Source organism: Sander lucioperca, chromosome 10 (genome assembly GCF_008315115.2).
Source record: "Sander lucioperca isolate FBNREF2018 chromosome 10, SLUC_FBN_1.2, whole genome shotgun sequence".
Lineage (NCBI taxonomy): Eukaryota > Metazoa > Chordata > Actinopteri > Perciformes > Percidae > Sander > Sander lucioperca.
In genome coordinates this window covers 15,820,927-15,843,490 of record NC_050182.1, presented here as the reverse complement: position 1 = coordinate 15,843,490, position 22,564 = coordinate 15,820,927, and the positions used below count along the sequence as shown (strand labels likewise).

The 22,564-nt window shown below is 41.5% G+C and overlaps 1 protein-coding gene across 1 annotated transcript; it reads left to right on the top strand.

Annotated features, from left to right (window-relative positions):
* Positions 1 to 4,144: 4,144 nt before the first annotated feature.
* On the top strand, positions 4,145 to 21,883 carry si:ch211-107n13.1 (uncharacterized protein LOC798535 homolog). The gene is made up of 2 exons (XM_031314494.2): positions 4,145 to 4,365; positions 17,921 to 21,883. Exon 2 carries the CDS (start codon positions 18,610 to 18,612, stop codon positions 19,975 to 19,977), a length of 1,368 nt encoding a protein of 455 aa, XP_031170354.1. The 5' UTR covers positions 4,145 to 4,365; positions 17,921 to 18,609; the 3' UTR covers positions 19,978 to 21,883.
* Positions 21,884 to 22,564: the final 681 nt, after the last annotated feature.

Sequence of the window (22,564 nt, the reverse complement as noted above, 5' to 3'; positions counted from 1 at the left end):
TTTAAATGAATCTCTCAGTGCAGTAAGATCATTTCAACAAATAAAGTTGTTTTGCCTCATTTTCGAAAGAAAAAAACACTATTTAAGTCCAATAATTAAAGATTACTGCTTACCAAATATAGACTTGCTGGAGGTGCTTTAGCTAAAATGTAATGTATAATGATAGGAAATAAAGTCTGATGTATAATATAAATGTATGTAGGCATTCATTGAGGTCTCTGACCAAAGCTAATTAGAATATTCTTGAAAAAAAGGTTGATTTGTAATGGAAACTGATTGAAATAATAATCTGTTTTTGAGAAAACAAGAAGTTCAGACTCAATAATAGACAGTGGTGGAATGTAACTAAGTACATTTACTCAAGTATTGTACTTAAGTACAAATTTGAAGTACTTGTAATTTACTTGAGTCTTTTCTTTTCATGCCACTTTCTACTTCTACTCCACTACATTTCAGAGGGAAATATTGTACTTTTTACTCCACTACATTAATCTGACAGCTTTAGTTACTTTACAAATTAAGATGTTTGCACACAAAACACATGTAGTTTATAAAAATACGATGTTTTATTATAAATTAAGTACCCAACAATATACAGGCCTACAAGCACAGCTAAAATGATCAGCAGATTAAACACGTATTTGACTGACAGAACTGTTTTGATCGTTTCCAGTTTCTAAAACGTGAGGATTTTTCTGCATTGAGTACTTTTACTTTTAATACTTTAAGTACATTTTCCTGATGATACTTACATACTTTTACTTAAGTAACATTTCCATCAATGCAGGACTTTTACTTGTAACAGAGTATTTTTACAGTGTGGTATTAGTACTTTTACTTAAAGGTGCTCTAAGCGATGTTGGGTGACGTTACTTCTTGTTGACATTCAAAGTATTGTCAAACAAAATGGAGGCTAGCTCGCCCCTCCCTCCTCCTCATCCCGTCCTCTCCCCCTCCCTTCCGCGCACTAACCCCCCCCCAACCAAACACCCATATCATTCTTGTCGGTTATTGGCTGGAACACTGTTTGTTATGTTTCGTGGTGCAGGTTGGCGCAGTTTGTTTTTGTTGCCGTTTGTGGAGCCTGGGCTGTCTACAGAGACCGCGTTTTTTCACAGTGTGTTCAGGGGACAGGCAGCTAGCGGATAGTGAGATGTTTGCTGTGACAAAAAAATGTTGTAGCCTAAAAAACGTGTGACATCGCTTAGAGCACCTTTAAGTAAGGATCTGAGTACTTCTTCCACCTCTGATAATAGACAACAATTATTGATGAACTGGAGATTTTCTTGTTGTGTACTTTAACATATCGAGGAGAAGGGGGGTTCTCTCAACTACTACCAGTCCGATCCCTCACAGTTGAAACATTACAGATCCTTTTGGACCCTGGTTGTCCCCTCGCCCTCTCAGTACGTGATCTTTCACAGCTTTTACAGGATTATCACCCCTCGAGTTAACAGGGTCTAAAACAGCTGACTGGCACCAGCAATCATGCTAGGAATTAGCCACCTGCTACATCGGCCGTTCACAACCACATAGCAGCAGCAGAGATAAAACTCTCGACACAGGAAGTGCCCTCTTGGGGGCAAAAAAAAAAGGCGTCAAACAAGGCTGAGGTCGCTCGCCACCTCGCACACATTGCTCAGCAGGAAGTGTGGCTTCCTTGAGTCGTGGCTGTGAGGGCAGAGGTCAGGGAACGGGATCAGCAGATTGTGTGACCCAGATGTGGCAGAGGGCAGCCATGGCTCCAGTCTGGAGGTGCCCCAAATGTAGCGTGACTACAGAAACAGGAACTTCTATTTTGAGAAATGCCATTCCTCAAATAATACAGGAGTGTATTGACCTGTATTCTTTCACGGCTTTGCTGAGCATGCTTTCTATTTTTAATCTTTATGTTTCCTAACTTGAAACACCAGTTTAACCCTTTTCCTGTGAGCTACAGACAGGAGCAGTTTTGGCCCGTTAAGTGTAAAATGTTGTGCACGGGTGCCACAGCACGATAAGGACAGGAGTGTGCATGTGATATATGGAATATGTATGGGTCACGTGCAGTGGTGGAATGTAACTAAGTACATTTACTCAAGTATTGTACTTGAGTACAAATTTGAGGTACTTGTACTTTACTTGAGTCTTTCCTTTTCATGGCAATTTCTACTTCTACTTCACTACATTTCCGAGGGAAATATTATACTTTTTACTCCACAACGTTAATCTGACAGCTTTAATTAGTTACATTACAAATTAAGATTTGTGTACGCAAAACACTTGTCGTTTATAAAATACAATGTTTTTCTTATACATTAAACTAGTTGTTGATTGAAAGAACTGTTTTGATCGTTTCCAGTTTCTAAAATGTGAGGATTTTTCTGCTTTCTACTTTTAATACTTAAAGTACATTTTCCTGAGGATACTAACATGATTTTACTTAAGTAACATTTTCAATGCAGGAATTTTACTTGTAACAGAGTATTCTGACAGTGTGGTATTAGTACTTTTACTTTAGTAAAGGATCTGAATACTTCTTCCACCACTGATCATGTGAGCCTTAGGATGGCTCTGTTTTGGAGCGTGTTTATATTCTCTGTAAAATGTTTCCAGTGGATCTGCGTGTGCTGTGCTTCCTCACTCGCCTGTCTACCCTGTCGAGAGTGATGAGCTTTAGAATGAGAAACAGGTGTGTGTGAAATGCGTGGATCACTTCTTTATCTCTCTTTCTCACCCCCTCCCCCTCCCGACCTCTCTGAGCCATGTTGTGTTGAGCTGTGTTTTATGACGAAGGGAGGTGGATGGAGGAGGGTGAGCAGAGAAAACACAGAAGGAGAGAGGATGATAGCTGAGAACGAGCAACACACAGCTGCAAAAATTCACTTTTTAACTGTCACGTATTGAGTAAAACAGCATGCTGCTACTTAATCACTAATTGCCAACAGCTAATCAACAAGTACATTTCATTCAGAAAGGTAGCAATAAGTAGAGGGCCAGAAATAAAAAAACTAAAAAAATTACATTTAAATTAGTCATGAATGTAATGCTTTCCAGCTCTATTACATAAGGAACATTTTCTGGTGTTATTTAATCTAATGTGTGACTCTTACAACATCAAAGGGGCTAAAGCTGCTCAGATCATGTGTGATATGTGTTAATTGTGAGGCTATTAAAGCTAAAAGTCCGCTAAGATAATGTGTGAATTGCACTGTTAAGATTCATGAATCAACAACAGGAGAACAATACTGATTAAAGCACAATCAATCAATCAAACAAACGCCGGATTGACGGTAGTTAGAAAGTAGGCTACAACCAATCAGCATGGATTCAACTACTTTCAAACTACTCAGTAGGCTGAGCAATTAATTCATTTAGTAAACAGAATATAATAAATGAATTAACAGATTTTGCTTCAGGTGTTCTCCAGCTTTTTCCAAAGTGGTGGCATTGGAGGGGTCACAGCAGCAGTACATGAATAAACAAGGTACAACAAGAGTGCAAACACTGAGTTTTAAACACAAGTACTAACATCAAAGTAAAAAAAAAATATTGATCTATATGATTAGCCTATTGATCTACAACACATTAATAACTTATTAACTATTAATAGAGCCATTAGGTGGGACTTAGTATGCTCTATTAGAAATATATAGGCTACTAGGCTACTATGGGCCACTCAGTGGAGGTTCTAGACCATTTGAAATGGAGGGACCATGCGATTTTAGGGGTACCAAATATATTTAGCACAAGTGTTACATACCACCAAACCTCCATAGGTTTGGTTCTACAAAAAGACTAATGATACACATATAACAATAAACACAAGAATACTCATTCAGTTTTAACCTACATTTTATGTAATTAGTGCACATGAATAACATCCCCTCTCTGGGGATAAAGGGGGGTTACAAATGTCTAAAACTATTTTCCACAGTCAGTAGGGCCATGGGGGGTGGGGGGTGGGGGTGGGGGGGGGAGGCACTGGTCACCCTTGCCACTGATATCACTTGATTTGATTAAACTTCTACCACTTCTACTATAACAATGTTTAGGAAGTTATGAAAATTGTTGTATGTTGTTGCAATGTTATATTTGTCACTTTAGCGCCCCGTACTGTACCCGTCCACTCAGATCCCTACAGGCTGCACAGGAGTCAGTTTACACAGCCTCATACCTGCCCACCCCCCTCCGCTGTAGGGACTCCCTCTTTATCGTGCTGTTGCCCATTGCCATGCAGCGGTCCGTCAGTGTGCCAGCAGTCCCCGCAGAGCGCAGAGCTCAGAGCGCAGAGCCGCGCTGAATCACGCCGTCTGTCACAGAGAGGATCTCCGCACCTTTTCGGGATTTGAAAGACAATAAGAGTGGATAAACTGGGCGAACAAGGTAAGAGAGAAGCTGACTTTCTTTTTTTAAAATACAAGTAGATGTAGATGTGTCAGTCGAGATTCATTTGTGAAGTTTTTCGGGGGCCGATCAGGGTGGATTCGGGGATAAATTGATTCATCGGATCTGTGATCTTGCGTGATTATTTTCCACTTTTCCTTCGGGCTGCTCTCGTGATGTGGCAGCACTATTTTACAGCTTAACATTAGTGAAAGATTGGCATGGGTTGGTCGCGCATTAATAGCCTGGTAACAAAAAAAAAAAGACCATATAATGCTCTGGTAGGCTACTGATTGTCTGTGGCACTTTTTGTATAAAATAACTATATTACTATTCTTAAATATGACTTAATCCAAAATTGGATAAATCTTTACCCCAAGAAATAAAAGGCTACGCGTGTCTGCTCTTTGAAAATTGACCACAGGATTACTTTAGTTTGTCTTCTTAAGAGTCATGCTTCATGATATTTATGGTGTGTTTATGACCAATGCCCTTAAATGCAAATGCTCCGTGGCAGTGTGTCTGTGATGAATGTCAGACTTCTTGTAGCTGGGTTATCCATAAACAACACACCAGGTTTATGGATCGACCCCAAAACTGTTTTTTCTTCTTCTGAGAAGTTGACAAGTGCAGCAATTCATCATCTGCCATGTAAACCTATATGTGGATCTAAGTCCAGCCTTGAAGTCTAGTCAATAATAGCTGCATGGAATGGAGAAATGACTGACCAGTGTGCTCTGATTAAAGCGGGTACCGTTAACCTGGGGCAGCAGGTTTATCCCATCTTAACTCTGCTCTAAATATTTACAGCTGGATGAAATCAGGGGAACGGCAGAAATTAGGCTCTGGCTTTCAGGCATCTAATCAGGGAAGAAAAGTCTTGTAATGTTGAATTAAATTAGGCATTTTCCTACCAATCAGTTCATTTATGACAAATACATCGTTTTTGTAATCAGTTATAACACTAATAAAAACATTATGAAGCCTAAGACAGTGTTACCTGAGAACTTACAAAGGAACAAAAGTAAGTTGGGGACCTGAGGGGTCATTATGCAACCCACCCACTCTAAAACTGAAAAGACTGTAGAGGCTGTCTCCTCAAAAGAGACAATCACGTGCCCTCGGGGTCAACTCCACCTTGACCCACCTCTTCCTCTCCCAACCCCCTCCTCCCCTAACTCTCTACTGATAGGTTTCATGCATCCTGGGTTGGTTTGATCAGTGTGGGGTCAGGAGCATAAACAACTTTTAGGAGCCAGACTAAACAGACCACACATGTCCTGTAAACACGTTCACCCTGAGATTCATAGGTGAGCATGTGTTGGTTTGGCCTGTGTGTAGCCGCAGGACGGATAATTCATGCTTTTTGATGCGGATCATGAACTGGCAGTGATGAAGCTTTACTATTACTTTCCAGAGGGAGGAGGGGATCTTGCAGTCCCCTGCATGAGAGAATACAGTGGTTAAAAATTCCATGTTGGCTGAAAAGATAAACTTATATAAGATTGCTTTACTTATAGTTTTGGGTGTGATCACCTTCAAGGCACTTGAGCATGACGTAAAATAAATTACAAGAAGGTAGATTCATGCCCATTATCTCCATATCTTTCCATGATTCAACTCTTGTTTTTCTTGAAAGTTTAAGCCCACAAATCTATCCCAGTTTGCATCCCTGCCTGAAAGCTATGATGAGTCATAGATCATAAACACCTACAGCCGACACCAATCCTTCATGTTGCGCATGTTTGAGCACAGCATACAAACATCTCTCCGATTGAATTCCTACCTGCAAAATGACTGTGTGGAGCGGTCGTAAACAGTTCCAACCCCCTATTTCTCTCCGGATTCATGTGGCAATTTGCTAATTTTCCAGCTGTAATTCGGCTGCATCTGTGTTTGATGCTGATCCCAGCGGAGCAGACGAGAATACTTCCTCCCGTTACAGAGCAGAGAGCCCAGGGGCACAAAAGCACAGAGCTGCTCGTTGCATTCTCCGTCTGGGGTGTTGACAGGAGGCCTGACATCATTAACATGACTAAATGAAACGTAATTTAGGTCTTTGCCTTCCTGCTTGGCTCATAGCACCAGCGATGATATTGATGATGATGGTGTTGGTGGTACAACACTTTAGAAAGCCTGGAGAATCATGTTGACTTTATGACTTCTGAGACACTAAACTTTATGCACTCAACACACTGTAGCCGCCACCATATCACTGACCTGTTCATGACCTAGCACAGGTTAAAGACAGGAATACTTTATGGGATACAGAGGCATACCAGGATTTCTCTTTTATTTTCCAATTTTCACCCCCGAAAAACAAAAATGTTTTTACTTGACACTGTTTTTTGAGGCTCTACAAGTGTATAATCTGATTGGTTTGAGCCACATCAATGCTGACTGCGGAGGACAAGCGGAAGCCGCAAGATATTTTGTGGTTTTAGTTCACAATGGGCCACTCATGTGTTTCTTATCACTCAAAGTTCCGCTGTACCACAGTCACATTCAAGGCATGGTTTTGCTTTCCTGCAGAGCTCAGTATTGAAAACATCGCATTTAATAAGAGGGATGTCAAACATTTGTTCTGTTTAATCCCCGTTTTGTTGCATGGTTACATGTAGAGACCCCCAAGTTATGGCGGAAGCTGGAGTTTCTAATTAGAGAAGAAAATGTACCCTGCTAATGACATCATCTTGCCCCTGGCACTGTGTTTGTGTGTGTGTTGCTGAACAGCAGCTGGTTTTAGACATTTGAGGTCCACAACAGTGTGAGACTTCAAACACTAACACACAAACAGTGGGGCTTATAATTTAGCTTTATTGCTCCTTGTCACCGTATTTGGGTCATTGTAGAGACTGTCTCTGGGAACTTCCTCGCTGACATTTTCAGGAAGAACTGTTTGAAAAAAAAAGGAACTTGTCAAAAAAAAGTCACAGCTTCTCAGTTACATCCAGCAGAAGAACAACATATTCTGGCAAACACCCTATGATAAAGTAATACCCACTATTACAAAGTATTGCTGGCTGAAACTAGAAGTATAACCTACCATCTACTGTATGTACCAAGCTAGTATTTCTTCTGTTTTGTTAACACCGAGTGCGGATTCATATTCATTGAAGTGATAATTTGATGAGCAAAGACATATTTTTCAAAATGGATATAGATTTTTGGAGTGAGACTCTTACTTGTTGGCTGATCCCTTTAAAGATTTATGATGCCGCACTCTCGAGAAATGCCTTTGAATATATTTTAGCTTGTGAGCAGAAATGAAAATTAGCACCAAATGTTTGTATCTAACTTTGGAACTGATATGATCATTATCATAATCAGTCTCGTCATTCCTTGAGGCCTGAAGTCTGCTTTTACATCACTCCCATCTCTATGGGCTCATAACTCAATTCATAATTTATTGTGGGCAACGAAATCATGAAACATGATCTGACAGATCTCCATCTCCTGACAGTCCCCTGTGTGTGGGTGACAGCTGTGAGAGCAGCCCTTCTCTCCGTTACTCTCACATCCCCGTAATTGTTCACAGTCCGACCGGGCGCCTCTGTAGCTCTGCCACATCCCATCACACTCAACCGTTGCAGCGCTGTGTCCGCTCAACCGTGAGGAAGATGACACAGGCCTGGACATTCCCTCCGACACAAGAGGGGGTCCATCGACGCAGCTCCACTCAAACTCTTCCGTCTACTCCAGATGTTTTCTGATTCTGACAGGAGGCGAGGGAGGAGACGAAGGTATGAGGAGAAGGGGGAGGAACGGCGGGGTCTCTCTCTGTGGCACTCGGGGGTCTGTTTGCCGAGAAGCAGGTTGGTCGGTTGGTCGGTAATGAGAGAGGACAGCTGGCAGGTTCAGCGGAGGTTAACAGCTAAGCGTAGATGGCAGCGAGGATAAACAGAAGAGCTCAGTCGAGGGTCTTTGTGTAACAGATTTTTGGGAATTCTTTTCTTGTAGTTGGAAAGTTTTTGTTGCAAGAGATTAGCGTTGGAGTTAAGGCCCTTAAAAAAGCACGGTGGGAATCAGCTTTTCACAATAAGGGATGGGGTAGGAAAATAAAATATCTTAGCAAATGTTTAGGTTATTTTACACGAGACAATTTTGTATTTATGTTTTTGTTCTTGCTTTTCTCTATGAAGAGGATAGGAATCACTTGGAAAAATAGGTCACATATTTCTATTTCTGCACCAATCAGGATTCAGCAACAGTTAAAACAAAGTATGATGACAGTTGTGGTATTGATTTCAGCACGGCCAATCAAATTGAATCAAACCTCACCTACACATTACTGATGAAGCAGATTAGTTAGAGTTTTTGACTTTTTATAAATATTAACGAAAGGTGTTTTTTTCCAAGCTTAAACTTTGATTGTAGTTCATTAGTCATTCCTATTTATTGTCATAAAGAAATACTAAAGTTTTGAGGCCATGTCTTTAATGCTTTACTTTAATGCCAGCCAGCAAAAAAACAGGACTGGATGATCGTTTTCTTATTCCATATGAAAAAGACGGCATTTTATTTCATCAGGAGTTGTACTAAATGAACCTTGTTTAACAGTGTTCAGCTGTGCAGATAGCAAATCAATGCTGGCACATTTAAAGTGGTGAAGAGTATGTAGTTACACAGTAGGGGGGGGGGTTGACACTACAGTCACAGATGACCCAGTATTTGGGGACACAGCACAGCTGGAGCATCTTTAAGCTCTAACCAACCCCAAACAGCCCTGTCACAAATCCTCACAAGTCGGTGTTAACATTTTACTGCTAACATCAGCAACATGTGTTTGAAATAATTCTGCAAATGTTGTGTGGATGTCCTTTTGGCAACCTGGTGTGTCTGTGTGAAAAAACGGGAGGGGTTACACTGAGGTTACACTAATTTCCTTTCTTTTTAGTCGCTCTGGGAGTTCTGTATTGAGTTCTGCTTTCCAAGTAATGAGCATCACCCAAATCGTCTCATTCATCATTCTAACCTAGACATAGTGGGTTTCCAAGCTCTCTATGTATATGTGCTTCTTTTATCCATCACAGTAGTGTGGTTTTTTATTGCTATGGTTTTTAGGAGGTTTCACTCATCACAAATGCAGGTAAACAGGTGTATGATTTACCACCACTTACCATGTTTTGACATTTTACTTGCTCTTTGTAAGTCTAACAGCTACCATCCATTGAAGCGTCTTTTATCACTTTGTTGAAGCAGACATATGCCTGGCAGAGTAAAAAATGTGCCGACTTGGTGAAATAAAACATCTGGCAGCTGGCCAGACAGTGCTGTCTTTCAGAGCAGTCTCACCAGCTGAGAGCTTAATGAGGGTGCACGGTGTGGGAACAGGCCTTCATAATTTAAGACTCTGGGAGATTGAGGGATGTGCCTAGATCTCTGCCTATGCACTGTGCTGTATAAACAGCCTCAGGACAGGCTTTTTTAGGGGAGATCTGTGTTACCCTGAGTTGCAAAGTGCATTCCCAGTCCAGGGCTGTGCTGCACACACACAGTAAGTCATCGAGTTTGTACTGCTGGTCACATAAGCCAGGCTGGCATGTGGAGGGAGCAGCAGCGGCGGTGGTCATAATTTACAAAACAATGCTGTTTAGAGTTGGGATGTCTACTTGATGTAGCCCAGATCTGGACACTTAGCTCTCTCCTACACACACTCTCTCTTATTACTGTCTTCTCCCACACAAACATTCATATGACACACTACACACGTTGGCTACCCTCAACCAAGGATTTAGTTTATCGATTTAACTGAAAAACTCTAATTGTTGTACTAGTATTGTCTTCTATGAAGCCCAAGGAACAGCACTAGGTTGTTTTTGCCGTAGCCACAGTTGGAACTACAGATTAAGTGACATGCATGGGTTCAGAAATTATTTGGGTATATAAATACAAAATAGGACTGGACTCACGTAGATACTTAATACGCTTTGACGGCTGGGTGCTGGATCCTTAAAGTGAATAATCATAAATAAAGCTACTAGGACAGCACTCCAATTTGATAGAATGTATTGCCACACAACGTTGTGCGGCAATACAATCAAATTGGAGTACTGTCCTAGTAGCTTTATTTAGGCATATAAATACATCAATTAAAAAAAAGTAACAGCTGTGAAACTAAGGAGAAAATGTCCTGACCATCGTTCACCATCGTTGAGGACCATCAGGTCTAAAATTTCAAAAGCCACACTGAACTGCCATGTAGGGCTACAATGATTAATCCAAGAATTATTTTCTTGATTAACTGTTTGGTCTATAAAATGTCAGAAACTAGCAAGAACTGAGCCCATGCTGACGTCTTCAAATTGGTTAAATTGTCCGACTAACAGCAACCATAAGAGGACTAAGAAAACAATTCATACGTCAGAAACCTGTGAACTTTTGGCACACAAAAAAAAGTTACTTCAACAATTCTTATCAAAACATTTTCTGTCGGTCGAGTAAGCTCTATCAAAACATAATTCTTGCATCATTCATATGTGTGAGTAGTCAGGCAGGCTCATCCAGAAGTGACAGTATTGTGTATGTGATATGTGCACCTGAGTTATAGAAACGTTTGAATGAGCTGAAATGAGCTGCTTTTTTAGGACACGTTTTTCATTGTTTAATAGATCCATTCTCCACCGATGAGTGCAGTCATACAAGTGGAGACATACAAGTTATCTCCCACCAATGTCTCTCTGGGTGTTTGGCTTCAATAATAATACCTTTTCTGTACAGTTCTTACATGAGGATCCAGGTATACGTCATCTCCTTGTAAGCGCATGTATTCACCCGTCAATAGTTCACTCATCGACAGTGAGAGATCGCACCCGGGCTTCACATTCCTGGACTGGGACGCAGGTTCAGGTGTCTCTGTGTTACAGTGTGGTTTATTCGGTTTCCTGACACAGTGCCCCTCGTGTAGAGATCATCTGAGAGACTTTCGTATCACTTATGTCAAACTGAGCTGAAGGCAGAGCTTGAGCACAGTTCTTTTTCTGTTGCTGAAAAAGTAAACAGTGACTCATAAAACTTTATAGGTCAGAGCTGTTTAATTATCAACAGTATCAGCACTCTTCCTGGACCCTTAGCTGAGAAGAAAAAGGAACTTGCCCAGTCGGATGATAAGTGCAAAAATGAATGTGAACATGATATCTCAGCAGACGTTATCTTTGTTAGACCTGCATGGGTGTTACAGTGCTGATAAAAACCTGACTTACGGTATAATGACTGTTATGAATTGACCACGTCACAGGTTAAATCAGTCACTGAAATCTTATTGTTTTAATCATTACATCAGATTAGTGGAATACAGCCAACTAACAATTATTTTCACTTTCGATTAAGATGGGGATTTTTTTTTTAATTGATCTATAATGTACTGTAGTGTATAGGCTAATGTCCATCAAAGGTTACCAGACTCTTATGTAACGCTTAAGAGTTTTTGAACTTATTTTCAATAACTCTCAAATAACAAATCAGCTAAAAAACAAATTATCTTATTAGCTGATTATGAGCCATTTTACAAACCAGTTGTCTAAAAAGCTAATGCTAAAAAGCTGTTATGCTAAAAACATTTTTTTTTTTTTTTTTTTTTTTTATTGTTGTGAGTAGAATGTGCTCTCAAATTTTTGTAGGCATCTGTGTTTTCACTTTTTTTTTTTTACTTAGGCAAAACAATTTCTAACCCACTAATAGGCTAATAAGGTTTTTAGCTGATTATTAGCCCTCTTAGCCAATTGGCCTGACTTGCGTTGTTTACTTATTAGCTGTTACATTTAAAGGTTTTTGGTTATTGTGAGTAGAACATCCACACAGACACCCAGCATTTCGCTGAGTGGTACATATCTTATCATGGTCATCTCAAGGTCTACACTGGCCTAGCTTCTTTGGTTTGTGGCTCCAGAGCTCATCTGTCTCTGCAATGATTTGCTTTGAATGACAAAAGAGCTGCAGCAGTGAGTTAAGAGCCCATCTTGTCCATTTTACGGTTTGGGAGGAGGCCTATTCAGGTCGGGGGTCCCTTAAGTCGTCCCAGGTGGCCTACTGCTGCTCCGCATGAATGTGGAGCAAACCCCTAGCCTCTCACCGTAGATCAAGCGGCTAATGGTGCTCAAGGCTTCACAATGGTGATAGGATTTACAACTGGCTACCAGGCTTTGTCTTTGAAGGGACGATATGTGTCCTGCGGCTCCATCTCTTACATTTTACTGTCCCCATGTTGTTATTTGTCCCTTTCCCTCCCTGACTAATGAGGCAGAGCAACCAGGTCAAGACCTATCTGTAGATCTGGAGGAGGACCATTGTTTTGGTCCATTAATAATGCAAAGAAATGTCTCGCCATTTGGATAATTGAAGAAGACACCTCCTTTTCTTTGTCCTGCCCCATTACAGACTTCTTGAGGTCTGGGTCCATAGTGATGGTTGACAACCGTACCGGACAAACTCCTGAATTGTGGCTCATTAGTGGCCATGCAGGAGCTTTATACTCACACTGTTGAGAATCAATGTGCATAGATGCTTTGTCATGACATAAAGAGCTTTGGTTAACATTTGAACATTCAGACATTTCAGTCAATTAGTGATGATCATTAGTCTGTGTCATCCTTAAGAGTGGTGCCAGATGTTAGTATAAAGAAAGTGGGATTTGCAAGAGGACAGATAAAGAGAGGAAAGACGTTAGCGGTGGCCAGTTGGTTCCTTGTCGGCAGCAGATGCCTCTCATCTGTCCAAAGATTAATTTGACAGGTAAGCGTGCCGAATTCATTCCCAAGAGCTTCAAAGGTGGTCCTTGTGAATGTATTAACCTCCTATGTTGTGTTTACCTCACTGAATACATAATTCACTTCCTTTAACTTCCTCTAATCTTCTGATCTGGGGCCAGCTGGTTTGTCTTTGCCCAGCGAGCCCAGATGAAGTTATTCTTCTGTGTGCTCTCGTGGGGCAAACAAACACTTCCTGGAATCTTTGGTGTTTAGCTTCTTTCTGGGGCACCGCTTTCACATCAGAAAAATAAGCAGAACTGCACTTTTTCACTGTCAAATATGGCAATGTGACAGTATAATCAAAAACTTAAACATGATCTGCTTTGTGTGCTCAAGGGTCAAATGCAAGTAGCACAAACAATGCTGTTGATTAAAAGGAAAATTGAAGTACACAGCCCCTTCCCATGACAGGTCTCTGTCAGGGCTGTTCGAGCATCTTTACGTAGCATGACACAAAACATCTGGTTCCTCTTTAGCTGCATGGGGGCGCCTGGCTAAGCCTCCCCGGCAGGCTGGGCCATTCGCTTCACAGGGAGGACACAGGGGAGGCAAGAAAGGAAGATACAGGGCAGACAGACAGTTGGTCATGTTGTACATCCATTAAATGTTATGTACAATAGCCAGAGACTGACCTTGAACACTTCCTGTAATAAGGCTCACATAGAGCCTATGTAATACATATTTAGTTTAGTAAATGGACCAGAATCGTACATTGTCTGAAACCTTCGGCCCTATATCTTTCCAACTTCAGAATTGGGGGGCTCTGCAGTTGACATTTTATGTAACTCTCTGAGACCGACACTTGGACAAGCTTGCCACTTTTCTCTTTCTAGCTGTTGCACATGTATGTTTACAAGAAGAAAACAAAGGCAACATTGTATTCAGATCACTTTTGTATTGTAAAAAATAAAATGGAAACGTTTATGTATGTCAGAGGATGTTTCTTTTGAAAGATCAATAAGACTTTAGACCACTGGTTCCCAAACATTTTGGTTTATGACCCTTTATAGGTGAGCAATGCCTACTCCTGACCCCTTGTCATGGGTTGCTTAAGTCTCTGAACTGGGATCAGTTTAACCAAAATGGGATTTCTCTTCTCAGATTGTTTCATTTGAATAGTTCATAAGAGGTAGCACTTCAGTATTACTCAAGAAATAAGCAGCGAAAAGAAAATTAATTTATAATAATCATATTGGGACCCCTCTTGCAACCCCTTGGGAACCACTGTTCCATATAAAAATGTAAGTTACTACTTAAATAGCAAAATCAATTCTCATACATTAGACATCTTGCTTGGCAAAAGCTTTTGAAAATTACAATCAGACACAGAGAGACACATGGTGTATACAGGAAGAGAGTGATAGAGTAGGGAGGAAAATGAGAGGGTAAGGAAGCCCTGTGGCATAGGAGATGAAGAGTGGGAACGAGGGAATGAAAGACACACGGTTAGGTAGCATTAGGAAGGAGAAGGTGGGGGGGTGTTCACTATAGAGATGAAAAAGAAGGGAAGGGTGTAGAGGTTAATGACAACCTACAGTGAGAGACGAGAAATATTCTACAGCCATCTCACGCTTTTCACAAACCTTGAGATCACAGGAGAAGGTGCTGGGTACTAATCTGGCTCATTATGGTCAATTGAGCTAATGGTGGCTATTGTTCTCCAGCAAATCCCATTTGAGTCACTTGTTCACTCTGTGTGTGTGTGTGTGTGTGTGTGTGTGTGTGTGTGTGTGTGTGTTTGTGTGTGTGTGTTTGTGTCAAACGTAACCTTTTCATAATACACATTTCTTCTCCCTGATGTTACAACTTCCTCTGTTTTATTAATTAATGTTTAGAAGAAAACACACTTATATCAGTCGTAGGCTATACAGATTTTAGCACCATTTCTCATCAAGACATTGTGTCCCAAAAAGCATCAGTTAGCATTGTGACTCAGATTTAGCCATATGATGCCTGAGACAGCACTTGGAGCATGAGATAACCTCTGAAAAAGGCTGGTTTCCTTAAAGTTTGTAATGTCAGATTCAATGAATGCACACACCATTAAGATTAGAACCAAAGAAATACATTAGAAGTAGGACAAATATTGACCATATTGTTGTGGATTTCAAGGTTATGACTGTTGGGTCAGTAAGGATTTCCAGTGGCTGTATCCGTAGTTATTTCCTATGTATTCATCATATCATTTTGAATACTTTAAACCCATCCCCCTCAATGGAAAGCCAACAGGATTAATGACTTTGTTTAGGCTCCTGTGGTGATAATCCCCTTTAATGCTTCAATAGCCATAGCCTGCACCTTTTCCATTTTGAACACAGATGGGGAACAGATTGTTCCAGAAGAAAGGTATCTAATAAATACCCAAACCCCAGTTACACACTGTAACCTCTAGTCCCACTACCTCCTCATTTTCTACCCATTTTTTTCTTGTTTCATGCCCTTTCTTTCCCTTCCACACCTGTTGCGAGACATTTTCCCGGAACTCTACCTAAACAATGGCTGACTTTCCTGAGCTCTGACAGCCCGACATCTGGAAAAAAACATCTAGTTGCCCCCCCTTCCTTTGTGAATTTATGGTGGCCTGACATTTAGCAGGCTCAAGCTTCTCTGTGAGGGGTGTGCAGACTGAACCAGGTAGAGTTACGTGAACGTGAAATGTCACCTTCTAATGTGTCAATAGTAGTTTAGTATTTAGTAGGAGTAGACTAGAGGGCAATACTCAAAGTCGAACTGAACCCAGTAGAATTTTTTTTTTTTATTGTTTTGTTTGGAAATTAATATTTCTTTAATTGCAGCTAAATTATTTGTTTTCCTTTGAGAGAAAAACAGCTTTTATTATTTAGTGTTGCTTATTGATTTTAGTGTCCCTGGGCTAAAGTGCATTCAGTCATGTTGTGGGTCTGAATGTAGCGTATGACCTTTGTTGCGTGTCATTCTGTCACACTAATTATTTTACTATCTTACAAATCAGAAAAACTTTATAAATGTAAGCTGGATAAAAAAGTTAAAATAGCATTTGATAACACTTGAGGCAGACCTGAGGGAACAATAAGCACAATACCCTCCTGTTCTCCAGCACAGCACATCCAGATGGACTCTTAATTCATTTTGAAGGGATGTGAATGAAAAACAGGCTCCGCTTGTGCCTCAGAGTATTTATAACAGTTTTAAGTTTCAAAGACGTGTTCTTTGTCTTCACAGTTTGCACGTGGAAAACTCCTTACTTTGTACTTTGTACTTTGGCACATGAAAAAGGTGCAGAATAAGAGAAAGGCTATGCATATGGCCATCTTTCATTTACAGGGAACCCTTTTATTGCCTCGTGCTGACACACACACACACACACACACACACACACACACACACACACACACACACACACACACACACACACACACACACACATGCTTAAAAGCTCAGGTGCAGAACTAGAGCAGACAAATATACCCATGACCACATGCACATACATGCACACATACATAGATACATGATAACTGTGCTGGGTTGTTTTCATGCTATAAATACTCCTTGGGTAGAGCCTATCCCATTATAGACACGTGCAGCCTCCTCCCCCCTCCCAAATCCTCTCATAGCATCAAGACTTTAAAAGATATAAAACGTCTCTCTTCACAGAACACATCATAAATACAAAATGTGGCAGTCCATTGCACGGAGTCAGGCCTTATATTTGGTTTAAGGTGTCATGTAACTTTTTTAGTGGCTTGTTAATTCGATGAAGAAGCTGTTTAACTGTGGCTATGAAAGAGTTGTTATTTTTGAAGTGTATTGGTTTACTTGCGCAGCACTTTGGGATGTTTAAATGACAACAAACTCAGTCTAGTTTTCAGCAGAGATGTTTGTTTAAAACATCTAAACTGATCTGTCAATTTAGTTTTTTTTTTCTCTCCATATTTCCACCCCATGAGTTACTTGTCCTGGTATGTCAATACAATGGCTATGACAGACAGAAGAATTGGTGCCAAGACAGTTTGCTTGTGGCAGTGCTACATTATAGAAAAATAAGTTGAATATGCAACTCTGATTTAAAAAAAATGCTGTCCTTTTAAAACTAAAACAATCACTCAGCCTCTCTCTGCTTGCCAGGTTTTCTCAATGATCAGTTATACAGGATGTTGTATTTGCTGCTAATTAAAGCAAACCTGGAACAACTCTTCAGGGAAAAAAATTCAGTAAAACTTCCTGTGCAGAAAACGTCTGGAGGCAGACACCTCATCGTGAGCCTGGACAACAGACATTGTTCCATCCATTTATCTTTCATCCAACACTTACAGGATGCAGCAATACTGTCAGGACAACAAACATCGATAATACAAAAAATAAAAATTACTGCAGTAGGCCAGACACAAATCAGTGAAAAAAAGAAAAAGAAATGCATGCATAGGAAACATTACCCGCTTGTGCTTGTTAATTCTTATATGTGATATCTGTGTTTACATTTATGAAATTACTCGTACCACATAAGTGACAGAGTGGTTCGTCCCTCTTCTAAAATTTTACTGGTTCAGCTGCAACATGTTAATGTAACCCTTACCTGTTTACCCTGTCTACTCATTGACTCATTATCTAAAAGTAGTATGCTTACTGTATTTAATATGTAAGGTAGAGGGTCATTAAATGTGTACATATGTCAGCTCTGCATTGCTGCCTAACTCCCTCCAGCTTTAAATAAGCACAATCTGAGCTGAGCTTTAGGGACCGCCGTCCTTCCTGCCATCTGGTCTCTGTTGATTGCCCTAGAGAATAACACTTCCAACTAAACCCACTCCTTCTCTCTCTGTGTCTCCCAGGAGTCCACGCAGGTGAGGTGAGGACAAGGACGAGATCTTCATCTGCCCCATCTCTCCATCAACGAACCAAGTGCCTCGGTGCCGGCCACCCTCAGGTCTCCTCAACCACGACGGGCGCCAAACAATAAAAGTCTTGACCCTGGCGTCCCTCAGACAGACTGCACAAAACAAATATTTGAGGCCATTATATCTCATTTCTCAAGGCACCCGTCACTGAAAAGATCAACAGTGAATGGTGTTGTTGGGAGAAAGAAAAAGAGAAGAAACCGTGTGGGAGGAAAACGTAACCCTTTCAAAGTGCACCCCTGCCTGCTATTTCTGCTGCGGTGTGGGCAGGGAGCGTCTCTTTTGGGAGTGCTTTTGGCTGACAAAAAAGGACTTCCCTGTGCCCTGCCTGCCTATCCAAATGCCTGTGTAAATACTGGATAGAGATATCAATTTGTCTGGTCTCTAACATTGCCCAAAAAAGAGACTGTAAGCTATCTATAGAAAACGTTAAAACATATTTGGACTCTGTGGTCTCCTGAATTGCTACCTATCTATTACCCCTGAAGGAAGATTCACTTACTGTGAGAACAGGAAGTAGAGCTGTCACAGTTTTCTACACTTAGAAACTTTTACAAACACAAACTAGGTCAGTCATTAAGGGGGCTGCAGTTTTGATGTCTCTCCCAGCTCAGTAAATCAATATGAAGCCCCTAACGCCAGCTGGATCCCCCTCTCCTCTGAGGCTCCTCAACAAGGGTCCAGACTACCTGCGCAGGCAGATAGATGGTGGAGGCCACGGCCGCTCAATCAGCGCTGTGGAGAGGCTTGAGGCGGACAAAGCCAAATATGTTAAGAGTCAGCAGGTGATCAACACCAAACAAGAACCTGTGCTGGTGCCCTGTGCTACCCCACCACCGCAGCCCCGGCGAGCTATATCCATCCCCGGTAGCCTGACGCCTCATCTTCCCCCACGCCATTCATCCAACACCCCCTTCTCTACACTGTCTGGCTCCTTCACCTCAAGAGATGAGAATGAAAACGATGACTCCAGGAAGGAGAACAGACGGACTTCTGTTGACGTTGAGGCGCATAACAGGAGCAATATGAAAAATGTTCTGCTTCCAAACCCCAGGACTCCTGGCATCAACGCCTTGGTAGCACCACACAGTGCCCCTGTACTCAGAAGGAGCACAGGCAAACGCATGATGAGGCCGGACTCCCTCGTTATTTATAGGCAGAAGAAAGAGTGCAAGAGCCCCAGCAGCGCAGCAGCGGGAGAGAACGATAACACGGAGGTGAAGGGCTACAGTTTTGTCCGCCGCCTTTTCCAGGGCTCCATGAGGGAGAAGAGTAGTGGAGGTGAAGGCAGAATTCAGAAGATGGTGATCGGTGAAGAGAAAGCGCCATCACGGGATGGAGACTCCCGCATGTCTTGGACCAATGACAAAGACACTACAGATGGAGGACCAGGGAGCAGGAGGTCCAGCAAAACTGACCAAGAACGCAGTTCAGGGTCTATCCCCAGCCCTGGCTTTAGCTGTGTGCTTGAACAGACTAAGAATGGATTTACAAATGGTACTAGTGATGGTACTACCAATGGCAACCGCTCAAGTAACTATGATGATGAGAATGACCCATGGAAGCGTGCATCACCCCCACCAGTACCCAGAAGGCATTTTGGGGAGTTGCGGCGCTCAAAGTCAGACCTGCGTCTGCGCTGCTCAGCGTTATCAGAGCAGGAGCATTTCTTTGACTTCTGCGGGCTGGATGTGGACATGATAGAGCGTCTGGGTCGAGAGAATTTCCTCTCTGGTGCCAGCTCCATAGACACACTCTCATTGGCCCTCCGCAGTGTAGGCGGGGACGGCTGCGGAGGCTCAGGGGATGGCTGCGGTGGCTCAGAGCCCAGCGAGTTCTCCCAGCACTCGGGAGACGGGCTGTTTCAGGAGGAGCTGGCTGAGCAGCTTCCCAATGGTGTGTCAATCATTGAGAGGAACGCTCGTGTCATCAAGTGGCTTTACGGGTGTAAGAACGCTGCTCGAGAGGGACCCAAAGAGTCTACTGTTTAATATAGGGACAAGGAACCATGCGTTATGGAGTGCTAAGTGTCTGAGGTGTTCTTTCTAACGTAACAAGGGTTCCCTGGTTTCTTTTCTGATGCGTACATCCTTACAGAGAGAGAAGTAACTATTCAGTGAAATCACCTGGTGGAGTATTTGGTTCTGCAGACCTTTACCCTTTGTTGTTGAGATGCACTACAAACCAAAAGTCAAAGCATTGAATCATGAATGAAATTTACTTGAATCTCAAAAACAACATTCAGTATGGGCATGTGCCAGTGTGATTAGCTAGCAGCATTGACGCAATGCATCATAGAAGGAAAAAATGGGACTTGTTTCTCTTTTTGAGCTGCAAGCAGCAATGCAAGTCAAAGCAGCTAGAAAAATTAGATTTTTCTTTCAATTTCAAATTAATGTCACTGACAGTTGACTTTTGTTTCAGACGCAAATGTCTGGACGTAGGGTTAACACTCCATGGCACATGATTACCTTTAGTCCCTTGCTCTCCCCGACTCCAAAGAGACTGTTTCTTCAACTGCTACTAGTTATCTCTGGTCAAATTGATATATTGTATTTATGGATCTCAAGGACGTATTGTGTGGGTATAGACAGATCTTACTGATGAATGGAACTATTCGGTATCTGTGAGTATGTGTGTGGCTGTGTGTGGAGTGGACGTTGCTGTCCTCTCCATTTGTAGCTTATTTTCAGTTGTTGACTGAACTGATCTGAAATCAGCCCCTGTGACCCCTCACAAGGCACATATGTGTATGTTTGTCATGACGCAGTGGACACAGTTTAGTGTCCTTGACACCAACACTCTCCTGTAATGACTAAATTAAAATGGAAAACCACTAAGCTATGTTTTTTTCTAAACTGGAAAACTGTTGTGTGAGTGTGAAGTAAACCGTGAGTACCTCATTCGGATCTGTCCCAGTTTAGTTTGTGTGTTGCTTTTTTTTTTACTTCATAAACGCAGGCGTTGGAACAAACATGCGAGGCACCCCTGTGGGGTTGTTAATGCACTGAACTGGACAGAGAGAGAGGAAATGAAAGATAGACATATAGCTTTGACTCTTTACAGAGATTCATCTAATATAACGTTAAAAACACTGAAATGGATTCAAAGGACCATTCAAATGGTAGACAAAGAGCCATGCCTGGCCAGTAATTTCCATCCTTTTCATCTAATTTTCTAAATTCTAAAGATGACTTTCACACAGTATAAACACTGTCCAATAATCACTTGTGACACATTCATTGATTACCACAGCTACTGCGTTATGCATGTTCAGTGCTCATAGCTGTGTAAGCTATATGGTTGCAAGATGAGCAACAGGGAGAGATTCCTGTCAGAGCGAAACTGGACTTTTGCAAGCAAATATAAGCACAAGGAGAATTTAAATCTCACAAAAGAATTTTAAAAAAATGAAGACAATTTTATAAGATAATAATATATTCACCTCCAAAAGTAAAGGAGCTCAAGTTGTCAAACCTTTACTGCAAAATGTTTTAGGATGTCACTTTCACCATCTGGCAGTTTACGGACGTTCAACCTTCCCAGCTGGCTCAGTCAGCCCGTCTCCCATCAAAACAAGCAGTGGAGGCTGAAGCCGCCCTCCTTTCTCTGATAACCAGAGATCCTACCTCACTTCATCCATCCTTCAGTGATTCTCACTTTATCTCCATGAAAGGTCAATTCCATTGCTTGGCCTGTAGGATTCCACTGAAATATGAACTGGGGGTCTGCCGAGGTATGCGGAGGTTAGACTGAGAGGCGTTCTGGGCTGAGAATTATTGAACCCAAGGGCACAATATATTTGTTCATGTGATAAATTAACACAATTAGTTTCAGCTTTGACATGTTTAATTTTCTGTATGTATCATCAGCATGGCTCCTAAAAACCCCTTCAACCTGGACTTTTTTTGGTTTTATATCTCCCTGTAAAAAAAAAACATTTGGTTGCATGTTTACAAAATGGCTCCATTAAATTCTGAATCTCTTTTTTTATTTGATATAAAGAAGAGATTTAGTTTTTATTCCAAAGAGGTTTGTGTATGATGTACACAGCAAATAAACACAAAAAATGAAATAACGTGTGATGGTAATTTCTTTGTTGTGTTTTTGGGTGAAATTTCAGTGAACCAGTTATAGCACATATTGCCAAAACACAATTTTCTGCATAAATGACACTTTAACATTCTTTTATCATGCACTATTCAATGAAGTATTTATCATATATAACATTAAATTAGACAAATAGAGCAGTAAATGTTAAGACATACAGAACAAGCTGTGACTGAGGTGTTCTCTAATCTTCTTAGAAGGTAATGGTCGACTGAGTCAGCGTTGTGATGCCGTCTCGTCCTTGACTCTTTGTTGCCTCCCTTCACCACATCACGTCTCATTTTGCACATTATCTCAAGTGGCTACGCGCTAATCCTTTCAGCATTCCCTGCATGGTATGCTCTTGAGTGAGTTGCAACAGGTTGTGTTTATAGACAAGGAGGCCTCTGTGTGGCGTGATGCTATGTCTACGCCGTCCGAGAGGCGACCCTCCACCCTGTCTGCAGACTCCTCCTGACACTCTTTCTC